This window comes from Microtus pennsylvanicus, chromosome 5 (genome assembly GCF_037038515.1).
Source record: "Microtus pennsylvanicus isolate mMicPen1 chromosome 5, mMicPen1.hap1, whole genome shotgun sequence".
Classification (NCBI taxonomy): Eukaryota; Metazoa; Chordata; class Mammalia; order Rodentia; family Cricetidae; genus Microtus; species Microtus pennsylvanicus.
Genome location: NC_134583.1, coordinates 103,986,737 through 104,001,046, shown reverse-complemented (window position 1 = coordinate 104,001,046; position 14,310 = coordinate 103,986,737). Strand labels below are relative to the sequence as shown.

Sequence of the window (14,310 nt, the reverse complement as noted above, 5' to 3'; positions counted from 1 at the left end):
TGAAACCATGCTATTTACTTAGTGTCCAAATTATTTACTTAGCATTTACATTATGTTAAGCCGTATAAGCAATCTAGAGATGACTTAGAATGTAAACGACAATGTACATGTGCTATACACAAACACAAATTTACAGAGAGGACTTGAGCATGCACAGGTTTGGGTATCCACTGGTGTTTTCCTCCAGAACACAGGGAAGACTGTATTCTCTAACTCCCAGGCTCCCAGGTGCTGCACTGTTCAGGAAGCAGCACAGAGAGAGCTGGCACCAATTGGTGGCTACCACGAACTAAATCCACCACCTGTACCCATTCGACTGCTGGAGCTGGATTTTGTTATCTTGAAATCCTTATTGAATGCTCTTGCTTTCCAAAGAAGCTAGGTATTTTCTTTGGCCGTCCATTTCTAGAATATTGGGGGGAACACAAGTACAACTTCATTTCTATAGAAGACTATCCCCCTTACCCAAAGCTCTAAACAGAGAAACCCTTGCAAGTTTCTCTGGGCTAAAAACTGGGGTTTCCCTAATCTCTTCAATGTGGAAATACAATAAACTTTTCTTGTTTGTTACCAATAATTAAAATGCCACACTGTGGGCATAGGATACAGCTTTGGTGATTCCCATCGCGTGTGTCTTTTCATTGTCAGCACCCCAAAGGCTTCCTTTTGAGCGTGGCTATTCTTATATATTTGGTGGAGGGCATATAATTCATATAACGCTTCTGTGTGTTTAAGAGGTGAAGAAGGGGCTGGGAATAGTCCGTGATTTCAGCAACCGAGGTATCTTCCACAATCTCTTCAGCCATCATCTGGCAGCGAATGTAGGACATGAGGTCAAAACGATTTTGAGGCAGAAAGTGGGTAATGTAGAGAATCTGGGGAATGCAGAGCACCTAAGATGCTGATGTGACTTGGTAGCTATAGGTGTTAATACAAGAGCACAGAAGGTTGTGAGGAATTGGAAGGAATTCAGGGAATGCTTGCTAGGGAGAACTAATCCTGTGAAGATGGCCTGGGAAGGCTGGACTCAAACCCTTTGTCAGTACTGCTCTTTCCTGAAATGTGTTTGTTTCATGGCAGTGGTTTTTTGTTTGTTTGTTTGCTTTTGGTGGTGATGTGGGGGTCATTCCTTTTCTGACATCTTGACTTCTTTTTCTTTAGGTGTGCTTTAACAACATACTCTGAGGATTACACTCCACAGTATAATTATCAGCCACCGGTAAGTACAAGAATCATATTCCAAGTCTACTCACGTAGGTGACTCATCAAGTGGAGTGCCTAAGTGGAGAGCAGGGATTTCTAAGACTTAAAATGTCTTATATTAATTAAGAAAATACTTGGTGCTTGTGAGAACCAAGAGAATGTTTTATATCTATGATTTAGTTTTGGAAATTAATGGCTCTTTTAGGGAAGAAAATAGCTAAGTTTCTAAATATATAAGACATAGTGATCATTTTCTCCCTTGCTTATTTATTATTTCTACCCTGAATAGAACTTGCATGGAATGAAACCACCTTTCTACTTACTTTTATCTTATGAGTACATAGACGTATGGAACTTAATTTACTTCTGGGAAACTGAATTTTGATTTCTCTTGAAGTCCAGTTTAGATCTTAAACACATACATATATGTTTTTTGAGACAGAGTTTTTTCTGTGTAACAGCCCTGGCTGTCCAGTTCTTGTAGACCAAGCTGGCTTTGGACTCACAAGATCCACCTTCCTCTGCTTGGATTAAAGGTGTGTGCTACCACTGATCTACTTAAACAATTAGGCAGTTGAACTAGCAAGAAAGGCCTCACTTTTAAGGCACTTGAGTAGCCAGTGAAAAGTCCTAAGTTGAAGTCAAGAAGGAAGAGTTAGAGTAACAAAGGGGGTAGAGAGATGGAACAGAGGAAGGAAGAAAATATACCACAGAAACTAAATTAAAGTGGCTTCATTCTGGCTTTTCCTTGTGCATCTTAGCCAGTAAAACAGCTATGAGATAAAACTAAAATGTTTAACTACTGACAAAGATTATTTAAAAATGCCGCTATTGTCTCAAATAGTGTGATTATCTACTTAAAAGAACTAAGATATATTGAACTGTGAAGTAACAGGGATGAATAAATAAAACTTTTCCAGCTGGGTGTTGGTGGCACACAACTTTAATCCCAGATAAAGAAAGCAGATCTCTGAGAGTTCAAGGCCAGCCTGGCCTCCAAATCAAGTTCCAGGACAGCCAGATCTGTGACACAGAGAAACCACATCTCAAAAACCAAAACAAAACAAAACAAAAAATATTTTCTCCATACAACACAAATCAGTAAATTATAAAAAGGAAAACATACAAATAAGCAACACAACATAAAATACTTCCTTGGAGAGAATTTTCTCCAAGGCCAATGCAAAAAAATGTGACAATTTAGTACCACCAGAAACACACACACACACACACACACACACACACACACACACACACACACACAGAGAGAGAGAGAGAGAGAGAGAGAGAGAGAGAGGGAGAGGGAGAGAGAGGAGAGAGAGGTCACGGCTTGAGACGGAGGAAACCACCCTGGGTGTCCAACTTGGTTAAGGCTGGAGTCTATTTGCAGCTTCCCGTCGGCTGCAGCTCCTGCAGCATGATTCACAAAATACTGACAAAGAAGGGAGGATATGTTACCTTGTTGGAGACTCCATCATGTAACCTTAGCATGAGTTGGTTCCCCTACTCATTCGGCCTATAACCTTTACATATGCACTTATTGAACGATTCTGAAAGCGTTTAGACTCATGTTATTTCAAATGTTTGTGAGCTGAGACTTTATTTTTATACTGGTCTCTTGCATCAGCTCAACCCATATTTGTGAGGAAGAAAGTAGGAAATAAAGAGAATGTAGTTGGTGAAGAACCCAATGAACATCCTTGGGGTGTGTAAGCAAAGGAATCCTTTCGGTTAGAGACTAACAACATGGAAATGGATTTCAACAGAGAGAGGACCTATGAAATGGCTCAAGCAGGTGAAAGCTTCTTCAACCCAGGCTGCTAACCTGAATTCTGTTTGTGAAACCCACATGGTAGAAGGAGAACTGACTTCTACTAGCTGTCCTCTAACCTCGGAACACACACACAGACACACACACACACACGCACACACACACACACACACACACACACACACACACACACACATGCACACATGTTCCTTGGTTTATGTTGCCCTTTCTGGTTGTGTGTGGCTGTGTGTTGCCTGGCAGGAAAATCTTATGGTATCCTGCCCAGTGCAGTCACTAGAGGTTCTAGATAAAATGTGGTTTTAGGTACTGGGAGCTGACACTTGGAAATGGGGATGAACTGGGAGTTGTGAGGGAGACTGAATTTGAAGGAGAGGAGGAGAAGGGAAGATCTGCAATTAGCCTGTGCGTTTCCCTCCAAGTTCTCCAACTCTTAAATTCAACTCTTGATATGATTTGTCTCTGTATCATTGACTTTGTTCTATTATAAAAGAATTTAATTTACGACCAAGTAACCTTTTGGATTAACAACTTTGACGGACATTTCATTCTGTCAGTTTGGAAACTGAATAATGTTTTGATTCTCCATGCTTCTGGTGAGTCACCAGTATTCCATGATAGTATTATAGGAAAGTCCAGTTCTGAAACACCACAGTGTTTCTGTAGGAAGATGGCACCACTGTCCTGGTTGTCACTGTCCTGGTTGTCACTTTCCTCCTAGGTAGTCAGGTGCCACACCCCTTTGCCTCTAGGCAAGGCTACAATGCCCAGTTCTGCTTCAGAGAATCTAGGACTGGAAGGGGTTTTACTTTCTTCTTTCCAACTGTTTGATTTATGCAGAAAACACATGTGTCTTTTGTAAAGGAGAAAAACATTTTAAAAAGGAGATCTTCAGGCTTCAAATTTACATGTGATATATTATGTCATTTGGCTATAAATACAACTCATTACCAAAGAAAGATGTCACCATATAATACGGACTAAGGACTAAGAAAAGAGACGTGTGTTTTTTGTTATTGCAATGCTAGAACTAATGTCAGTGGCTTGTGTTCCATAGGCCGCTGTGAGTGTTATTGCCCGGAACCTAAATGCCCTGATATTCCTTTGAAAAGTTAGTTTATCTTTTCAAGTGTTTGATCACATAGCTCCTCCTAATTTTTCCCTATATTAAAACCTTATTAAATTGGCTACATTTGTTAATTGTGTAGCAATTTCTATTTGTACTCACATCCTCGGCTCCTTTATCCCTTTTGTGAAATTTCCTTGTGGTTAAGTGTCTAGAGTTATACAAATGAGTTTTTCCTTTATAAGATATATTCAGTAGAAAAGAGATAGTAAATTCTACTTAAATATATAATAAAATGCATGCCACTAGTTGCATATTTAATTATTGTTATATCAGCTGATTATTATTATTTCTAATATAGACATTGAGAGGAAATGGCATCCAGTAGGAATCAACTCACTGAAGTTCAGTGAAGAAATAAGTAAGGTCTATCACCAGTGTCACCTAGAGTCACCCAGGGTAGATAAAGCAGATTCTTTCTCATTTCCTCCCATACTGCTCTGCATGTGTGCTCAGAAGACTTTACCAGGGGATGATCGGGTCTTAATTCAGGTGCATAGGAGTCATGGAGTTTTTATAGATAATGTATACAAAAATTACAAAAAATCCTTACAGGCAAACTATAACAATATATACCTTGGTTTTGTCCAATGTGGCATTCACATCAGTATGCTCGCTGCTTCCAATGCCCTTTAAGAGCAAATGAAGTTCCCCAAATGAGTGTACTTCGGACATACAATGGAAGGTGCTGTACTAATGCCAGGTGGGTGATGACTGTCATTACAGTGCACACACGGGTAGTCCACAGTGACTGGTTTGGCCAGGAAAGAACCCATTATACATGTTTACAGATGAGCTGGGTGGATGGACAGAGACTGATTTCAAATCAGAGTACAAAATTAGGCAGCTAACAATGTCTCAGAAGCCTGGTCTTCAACTGAAAATGACCTTGAAAAATAAAACTACCAAATAAGAAAGGGGCCAAGGAAACAGTGAAATCAGTAAAAACAGACCCTTAGAATGGACTGTTGAAAGGTTTGGAAAACTTGGCTGAGGATTAGATTGGCATTGACTAAGAAAGAGCAGTGTCAATTTGTCAGGGAGGAATGATGCAGGAGGTAACGGTACACAGGGGTCCCCACATGACTTCTGGGTGAGTCAGTAATGGTTCATTCTTAGAATATAAGTGATTGAATTGTGCTCCTTTATCCTAAAGAATAAGAATGTAGCACCCAGGAAGCATGGGGTTGGGGGAGAGATGCTCTTGGGCCAACCCATTATGTAAGATACTATGAATAGTGTGTTAGCCTATATGACAAAACCTGCCACCTGTCTTTCTTGTAAGTGGAGATCAATTGGGAAATGTACTCACTAAGAAGACTATTGTAACATCCTAGGCTGTCTTGCCATGATCCATAAAACAGGAAGAAGGAAGCAGAACAAAAGGATGGGAAAGAAGAAACCTCCTCAGCCAGTTTTCCCCAGGCTAGCCTTCTGTATGCTCTCCCTGCAAGTCAGGCATGTAACTGGGCTGTTTAGCCCTCAGCATCCCTTTCTTCTCTGCCTTTTATCAGCATGGTTTTTTTTTTGAACTCCCTTAATCCTTTCCTAAGCAGCAAATGCTAAGGTGATAGAAATTGATTCATCTCACTCTACTTTGTTAGGGTCCTGCTTTGTTGCTTCTTTCCAATTTAGTGTTATTGGCGTCCACTGAATTCTTCAACCTCTTTGGTCCTCGTAGATCTACAACGCTCTCCTCGCTGCTTCTTTCCCATCTTCCATGGCTTCTCTTTTGATTCAGCCATGGGCCCCGCTGACATTTGGGCTCCAGATCACCGCTTCTCCAGTTTTACCCAAACTCAGAGAATTCATCTGCCTCATTAGCTCTGCACCCATCATTCTGGGTGTACGGGTTTTAATGATATAATTTAAATCTTACAAGAACATTTCAAAAATACATATAACTTCCATTAGAGTCAGCAGCTGTTTATCCTCTGAAGATGGGCAACTCAACCAACTCCTTTGTTCTGCATCAATCAGCATGCAAACCAGAGCAAGGACACACAGCTTCAGTACAGTTTTCCACCGCAGGGAAATTCGTGGAGTACAATTATGTAATCCACAGTCCACAACAGATACCATCCATGGTCCCTGCCATGTTCTCTACAGCTATTTTTGCCCTGCTGATGATCACTGCTGCGTGTAGGGCACTGACTTCTCTCCAGGCCATCTGTCCCATCGCACCATCTTCCAAGGAAACATTTTGTACTGATGCCATCTCAAATTAGCAATGTCTAAAGCGTGACTCATAATTTCCTCACAAAAGAAGTCCTCCGCCGTCCCCGTGTCTTATTCCTTTTAATGGTGTTACAACTCTCCCCGTTATGCGGATTTGATGCCATGAATCATCTTTGATTCTTTGTACCCAATTAGCCATGAAGATGTTCTAAGCTCTTTCTGCGAAATGTCCCTTCTCTCTATTCTGCAGGAGCCTCTGTGCATTAATGCTTATTACACCCACATGAAGCACACACTTCCCAGTTATCCTTATCTATAAAGAGCTCAGAAAGATCTTTCCAATAGTAGTCCTGCCTCAGAGAAACAGGTAGAAATCCTGGTCTGGATAGCACTGAATCCTGGGCCTGCCAACAATCTGTAGTAATTCAAATGTCTATTCCTACATAAAACTCTAAACACTCTTCCCACACCCACTAAGGAAACATTAGACAAAGATTCTAGGTATTCTGTTAGGGTGCTGAACATATGAGAACTGTCTGCAGCTCGCATTTGAAGAGGAAATGGGTCTAACTGGTAGCTAGCCTTCTTCCCAACTCTACTGCAGTGGGAAACAACACCTCTCTCCAGATCAAACCTCCTTTTGATGCCACAACCTAGTTACTATAAGGAGTAGTCAGTCTAAATCACCCCCTCCCCCTTCCTTCCTTCCTTCCTTCCTTCCTTCCTTCCTTCCTTCCTTCCTTCCTTCCTTCCTTTCTTCCTTCCTTCCTTCCTTTCTTTGCTTTTTCCCCCTTCTGTATCCACTTGAAATTTTTGTAAAGACAGGATCTCACACTGTAGCCCTGGTTGACATGAAGTCATAGGAGTTCTTATGCCTTAGCCTACAAAATATGGGTATTACAGGAGGGAGCCACTGTGCCCAGCTCATGGGTATTACAGGAGTGAGCAATGGTGCCCAGCTCAGGAGTATTATAGAGGTGAGCCACTATGCCCAACTCAATCTTTCTTGAAAATACTCTCACTTTCTCCAAGATCATTTCCCATGCCCTGTGTGCAGTGAAGAACTAACAAATCAGAACTAAGACTACTATCCTGTCAAAGTCTTTGTTCTAAGGTTGGCCTGGCTTGCATCTGGAAACTTGGTTTTCAGGATCACAATTCTCTTATCAGAATGGCTCCCGGTGCCAAAGCTAGTCACGCAACACACATGGTCTATGCCAAACACCTGTTTTTCTTCTGGAAGTATAAAATTCTGGTGCATGCAAACTGGGATTGGATGTGACCAGTGCCCAATAAAAACCCTGGGCTTGCATTTCTTATAAGCTTCCTCTGTAGAGAAGCTTTACCCCTTGTCTGGGATAACAGTCCAGGGGGCTGCACCTGGTATCCTCTGGGCTTCAGCCCATGCACCTGCTCTCCATGCTCATTTTGCTTTATATCCTTCTGAGATAATAAATCCACAGTTATGTGCAGATACACAACTGTGGGTCTTCCTGGAAAAGCAGCAGACTCAAGGGCACTGGAGGTTCCTGATCCAGCTTCATCTTCTCCATAAGAAAGAGGAGAGAAAGAAGTGTATTAAGAATGGCTGTAATCTATGCTCGAACTCATGTGGACGGACGCCTTTTGCTTAGAACCTGAGTCTGCTTCCCACTTCCTACCATGGAATCTGGGTGAGCTGCGTCTCCAGTGGAAATGGTGCTGCTTGACTTTGGAGGCTAGAAGATGAAAAGCAAGCACATTCCTCGCGATCCACTTTGCGCTGTGTTCATTCTCAGAACTTGATCACCACTGAGGAAGCATAGCAAGTGCACAGAAAGGGCCTATGTGGTCATTCCAGCCAGGAGCCTGCAGCAGATCCCAGTGGAAACCTACTACCAACAACAATGAGAAAACATTCCCAGGCCCTGACCCTCAAGGCACCCTCAGTTTTCAGGTCATCTCTGCTGATGCCCTAGACATGGTGTTAAGAGGTGCTGTCTTTGCTGTACCTTATCTGAATTCCTGGCCCAAAGAATCTAGAGGTGTGGTAGGTTTTGGACAATGGCCACTGTGTTATGCAACCAGGGTTGGATGACTTGTTATGCAGCAGCAGGGCTGGTAACGTTCTAAGGACATCTAACTAGAGTGAGAGGTACATGCTTAGCATAAAGATCCCAGAGAAGAGTGGCATTTACATGTGCTGTTCTCTATCAGGGTCTGTCTTGGGCTGGTACGCTTGCTCACCTGGTACTCTTCCTTGTCATTAGTGGCTAATGTAGATCAGTGCGGAAATTCACTACCCGTTTCCTTTCTAATCTTGGAGATGGCTTGACCCCCTTCCCACTCTCACGGGTACTGCAGATGCCACAGAAGCCTCCGTGACTCACGTCTGTCTCTACTCCAGTGCTCAGCTCTGCTGTCTTTATCAACACCTCCTTCCCAGGACTGCAGGTACTTCCAGCTCTTGGCCTCATGACGATACACAAAGTGGCCACGGATGGATGATTTTTAGAGCTCCTTTCTGCCTGGCTAGCCAAAGGAAGTGAAAGGCAGTGTGAGAGGTCACCAATTTAAAGAGTTCCCAGCTGGACTGGGGCCAGGAGACCTCTATGTTTTTCTGTTTTTATTATAATTTCTCTACTACACTTCTTTTTGTCCAGAGCAAAGGGACCCTTCATGGTTAAAGAGCAGGCAGGAATGGGAAAAACATTGACTTTTTCTGCTGCCCTGACTTTCTTCCTAAGGTTCCTTGGACTCTATCTTCTCTCCTCAACTCTTCTGTAAGCCATCGAAGTAAAGGATGTTTGCTGTATATATTTAAGGGAGCCCCGTGAACTGCTGTTCAGACTTCTCAACCCTGTTCATTTACAACAAGGCTAATATTTTGCTGGGAAAAAATAACCCTTGTTTTGCATGCTGCAAGCCAGCATTACTTTGTTCTTTGACTGGTATTGCTCTGAAACTCATTTTATACTCCCTTTGAGCAAATGAATGGTTCCATACACTGAGGGGAAACACATTAATGATGTTTAAGTCATCTCCCCCTGTTTATTGATCTGCGGGGGCTCCAGATTGCTTGCTTGTTCAGGACTCTCACTACCCCAGCTTTGCCTTTGGGTCTGAGCTGAAGTCACCATCACCGTGGGTTATCTGCATTTTTTATGTTCCTTCTCAAGGCTTTTGTATTATACTTTGAAAGGGCTCCTCACTTTACTACCCAATAAGGAATTTAATCCTCCCAGTTCCTGATCATTTGTTTTTGTTCCTGATTGCCTGTGTTGTTCACCTGTTCTGTGTTTGGATCTTTCTGACTCCCAGGCATCTCCCTGGCCACCAGTTCATCCACCATTTGCCTTCACTTCCATTTTCTAGTGCGTGCTCTGTTGTCATGGTTCTGACTCATTTCCTTGGTCCAAGGGCCTCAGTGTTCTCATGATGCATGAGAAATTATGTCAAGATGCTTTTAGCAAGATGTACAGAATCTCGCTTAAACTGAATCAGGCAGTGAAGGCAATCAATTGGCTCAAATTTTTGAAACATCTGAAAGGATCAATACAACAATGTGTCTTGTTTCCTGTAGACTCTCCCATCTGCTCTTTACAAGTGTTGGCTTCAGGGGGCCAGAGAGACCCTGAATTTAATCCCTAAAACTGAAAGTGAATAAAAAGAAAACCAACTTGATCTCATGATATACTGGCTAGAGGGAAGCTTCCAGTCACAATCTGGTCTTGAAGCTTCCTCATTCAGGTTGGCAAGGTCCCTAATGATTTGTTCTAATCTTTGAAGACCTGCTGACTTGAGAATGGGGTGAAAATACGCCAATTTTCTTAGGTAAATTAGACTCTGCCCCTACTTCTGGACTGAGGCCATCTTGTTTCACGCTGTTACCCCCACACTGGGAAAGGGAGCTCGGCAAGAGCTGGGGTGAGCTCTCAATATTTTGTGGGAAAGATTGAGCTTTCTTTAAGTTCTCTTTAGTTTTCTGACCTAGCTCTGGTCACTTGAAATGGGCAACAACAGGGGTATTTATGCCACGGAAGCTGGCTCCTGTTACACACTAGGTCATTTGTTCAACTGGCAGGCATGTTGTAATGCATGTAAACAGGCAGCAATCGTTTTAACGGGTGTCTCTGACTTTGGAATCCCACACATCATTGCACTTGTTGATTTCAAACAATGGTTCTACTGAGATATAGTTCACACGCCACCCAACTCCTACCCTTTGAGCGTTTGGCTTGTTTCACTTTGAGGAATGTTTTCACTCATGCCATAGCGTCCATCAGTGTTTTATTTCTCTTGGTACTGAACAATATCAGTTTTCCATCCATCAAGAGATGCCATGTGAGTTACTGACACCCAGTTGCAACCACAGTTCTTCTTTTATTAAGAATTTTTTTTAAATAATTTTTTTCACATTTTTACATAGTTATCCCTGTTCCCACTCCCTCCTCTCCTCCTACTCCACCCCACCCCCATCCACTCTTCTGAAAGGGTCAGGCTTCCCATGAGGAGTCAACAAAGTCTGACACTTCACTTGGAGGCAAAACCAAGGCCCTCTCTCCCATACCTAGGCTGAGCAAGGTATCTTTCCAAAAAGAATATACTCCTAGACACCAGTTCAAGCACTAAGAATAAATTCTAGTTCCACTACCAGTGGTCCCACAGGCTGCTCAAGCCTCACAACTGTCCCCCACATTCAGTGGGCCTAGTTTGGTCCTATGATTATCCCGCTATCTGTCCAGAGTCAGAAAACTTTCACTAGCTCAGGTAGGTGTTTTTGTGGGTATAACCATCATTGTCCTGACCCCTTTGCTCATATTATTGCTCCCCTCTCTCTTGGGCTGGTCTCAACTGAAGAATGGATAAAGAAAATGTAATACATTTTATAAAATGAAGTACTACTCAGCAGTAAAAACAAACAAACAAAAAGAAAACAATGACATCTTGAAATTTGCATGCAAATAGATGGTACTAGAAAAAAACATCCTGAGGTAACCCAGAACCAGATAGACAAACATGGTATGTACTCACTCATAGTGGATATTAGGCGTAAAGCAAAGAATAAGCAGCCTATAGTCTACAATCCCAGAGAAGCTAAGGAGAACCCTAAGAAAGACATACATGGATCCCCCTGAGAAGGAGAAACAGAAATGACCTCCTGAGAAAATTAGGTGAGGGGAGAAGGGAGCATCATCAGCCAGCAACTGATGGAAGCAGATGCAGAGATCTACAGTTCTTAAATCCATTCTTGAGATCACCAAATGCAACAATCCGGAGAGAAAGCCCTGCACCTCACTTGGGCTAAACAATAGAGCTGTCCCTAGTTGGTGGTGCGAATGTGGGTGAGCTAGACCAAGGGTGTGAGAATAGGAGAACTGGCTCGCTTCCTGGCTGTCTGCTGCACTAAGTGAGCTAGCCAAGGCAGTGCTGAAAAGCTCTCCCCCATGGTGGAAATGAGGGAAAGGCAGCAGCTGACTAACCCAGCTACCACCACACCCCAGAACCAGGTAGTCCATCCCCAACCCACCTCATTTGTGAACTGCTAGAGCAGGCAAAGGAGCTGGGTCTGCCAGATCCAAAGCTGCAGGATCTCCATGACACAAGGCAACAACAGGAGATCCAAGAGGAGTTCCAGTGAGGGCTCATTATCTTTAGTGTTAGCAGAAACCAAAGGCCTTGAAACTGACCCATGGATCATTTCAATGAACACTTGCAAGTAAAGGTATATGGACTAAAGGGTAAACTGTGTGACTCACTGGGACACACTAGAGCTTCCATGCCAAGAGTTTTTTTTTTTGTTGTTGTTGTTTTAAATTCTGTTTTGGGGGTAGGCTACAAGGGCAGAGGGCAGAAACGGGGGGACAGAGAGATGAGAGGGATTGGGATGTATGACATAAAATCCACAAAGAATCAATAAAAAGCTTTTTTAAAGTCCAGTATTTTATGCCTCTAGTCTTTTAATACCTATACTGCTAGAATTATTTCTCTAAGATATACCACTCTGACTTATCAGAAAAATACCTCAAAAGAATACATTACCTCTCTCTGCCTATGAAATGCCAAAAAGACACACAGTTCTTGCATTTGAAACTCTCTTTAGTTTGACCCCAGTAAGGAAAGGAATGAGAAAATTCTGTTTCCTCTAAATGGACAGCTTGGGCCAATAATACAAAATGTCATTAAAAGTTCTCTTATGTGACTGATGGACCATGTATCCCTCCATCCCTCCAATTAGCCTTCAATCCATCCAACTAACCAACCAACTAATCAACCAACTAATCAACCAACCAGCCAACCAACCAACCAACCAACCAACCAACCAACCAACCAACCAACCAACCGAAAATCCCTCCACCCTGAGAATAGCACGCAGTGGCAAAAGCCGAAGTTAAAAATCATGTAGAACAGCATCATGGATACATCGTATGGCTCTATGATGTCATAGTTTACGCTTTTGGAAAAACACTGAGTATTGAGTCAAGACAGATCTGGTTTGTAACCAGCCTCATCTGCTTAGCACTGGCTCCTTTACCCTCTCTCCAAGGGCTTTAAGAAAATCTTATTTAGGTGTAAAATGGGAGTAAGAATCAAACCCCAGTATCCCATTATTGGATCAGAATACATCCACTCTAAAGTACTGTGCTTAGTCTGTAACAGGCACTCAACAGATAAGTGCACACTGCGGTTGAACATATGGTTAAAATGTCAATATAAAAAGAAATCTAAGATGAGAGTATCTTTGGTGTTCTTTGATTGTTTCACAGCTTGAGGGGTTCCATTTCCACCTTGCTCTGGTGTTTTATAAGTAGAACTGATTTAAAGCAGAGGTCAGGTTACGGGCTTCTTATCAGGCTTTATGTTGTGGATCTGTCATCTCTCCTGGTATGGTCGGAAAGAACCAGTGCTTTCTTGGAAAATGGCCAACGATAGCATCATATTTTATCACTATAAATATTTTTAATGAAGTGGCCTAAAGATAAGCTTCTTAAACTATATTGGGCTGATTTGAGTAAAATTTCTCATAGGAATAAACCTTGGAGATTGGCATTTACCATTGTGAGAAGCATGATTTAATAATTATTAAAGATTTAACACGAGATACTGTTCTTCAGAATAATCCTGACTTGTCAATAAAAGATATTGAAAGTAGTTAATCCTAATTACTTTTGTTTTCTTTAGATTATCATAATGCTTAAATTGGCCTCCATGCTTGTACTTAGTCTAATTTGTACATGCACACAATAAGGTCCATTTTCACAGTCTTATAAATCAAACTGCTGTGAGCTAGATTCTTCTTTCAGGGTTTGAACTACTTATAATTGCCTAGCCAGTGTTTGGTTGTTCTTCATTGAGATATTTGGTAAAACCAAATTAATCAGCGGTTGAAAATTCACCTTTAGTCATTAGAGCCAATTTTTGGAGCTTGATCCTTTGAATGTATGGTTCAGCCACTGAATATTATTTCTTTTTTCTCTTCGTAGGCTTGTCCGCCTCAAGAAGAGTACTCCACAGTCTACAGGAAGTGCCGTTCACAGTTCACAGACCTAAATGGCTCCAAAAGATTTGGAATCAACACATGGCGTGATGAGAGTGGGATTTATGCCAATTCAGAGGCAAAACAAAAGCTCTATTCATTGGTTGACAATCCTATTGTCCCACGTTAAAAGGCAATATATATGCCATCAGCCTTTCGGGTTAATGAAAAATAACAATTGTAGCAGTTAATAATTTCCTTTAATAAACACAAAGTCTTCCAATCTAAGGAAACATTTATATTCATATTCTCGTGAACAAACCTATATTTCCCCAAATTTAGTATGTGTACCACTAAAGTGAGGTACACTATTCTAGAATATATTTTTGACTGCTTTCTTTGTTGTATGGACTATGCATTTCTTTCATTGCTTATAAAAATGGTTAGAACTAGCACTATCCAACTTGAGATTGTTTAGCATGTAGCTTATTTTACTTATATTTATTTATTGCTTTTATTTATTTTTTGTTTTTATACCCCTACCACAGTTTTCCCTCC

General features: G+C 41.7%; 1 protein-coding gene across 1 annotated transcript in view; it reads left to right on the top strand.

Annotated features, from left to right (window-relative positions):
• Positions 1–13,990, top strand: part of Cfap95 (cilia and flagella associated protein 95) — an 82,338-nt gene extending 68,348 nt beyond the window's left edge. The window contains exons 5-6 of the mRNA XM_075975050.1: positions 1,162–1,219; positions 13,760–13,990. Of these exons, the coding sequence (XP_075831165.1) occupies positions 1,162–1,219; positions 13,760–13,942 (241 nt within the window). The 3' untranslated portion in view covers positions 13,943–13,990. The remainder of the gene's footprint in view (positions 1–1,161; positions 1,220–13,759) is intronic.
• The last annotated feature ends 320 nt before the right edge of the window (positions 13,991–14,310 follow it).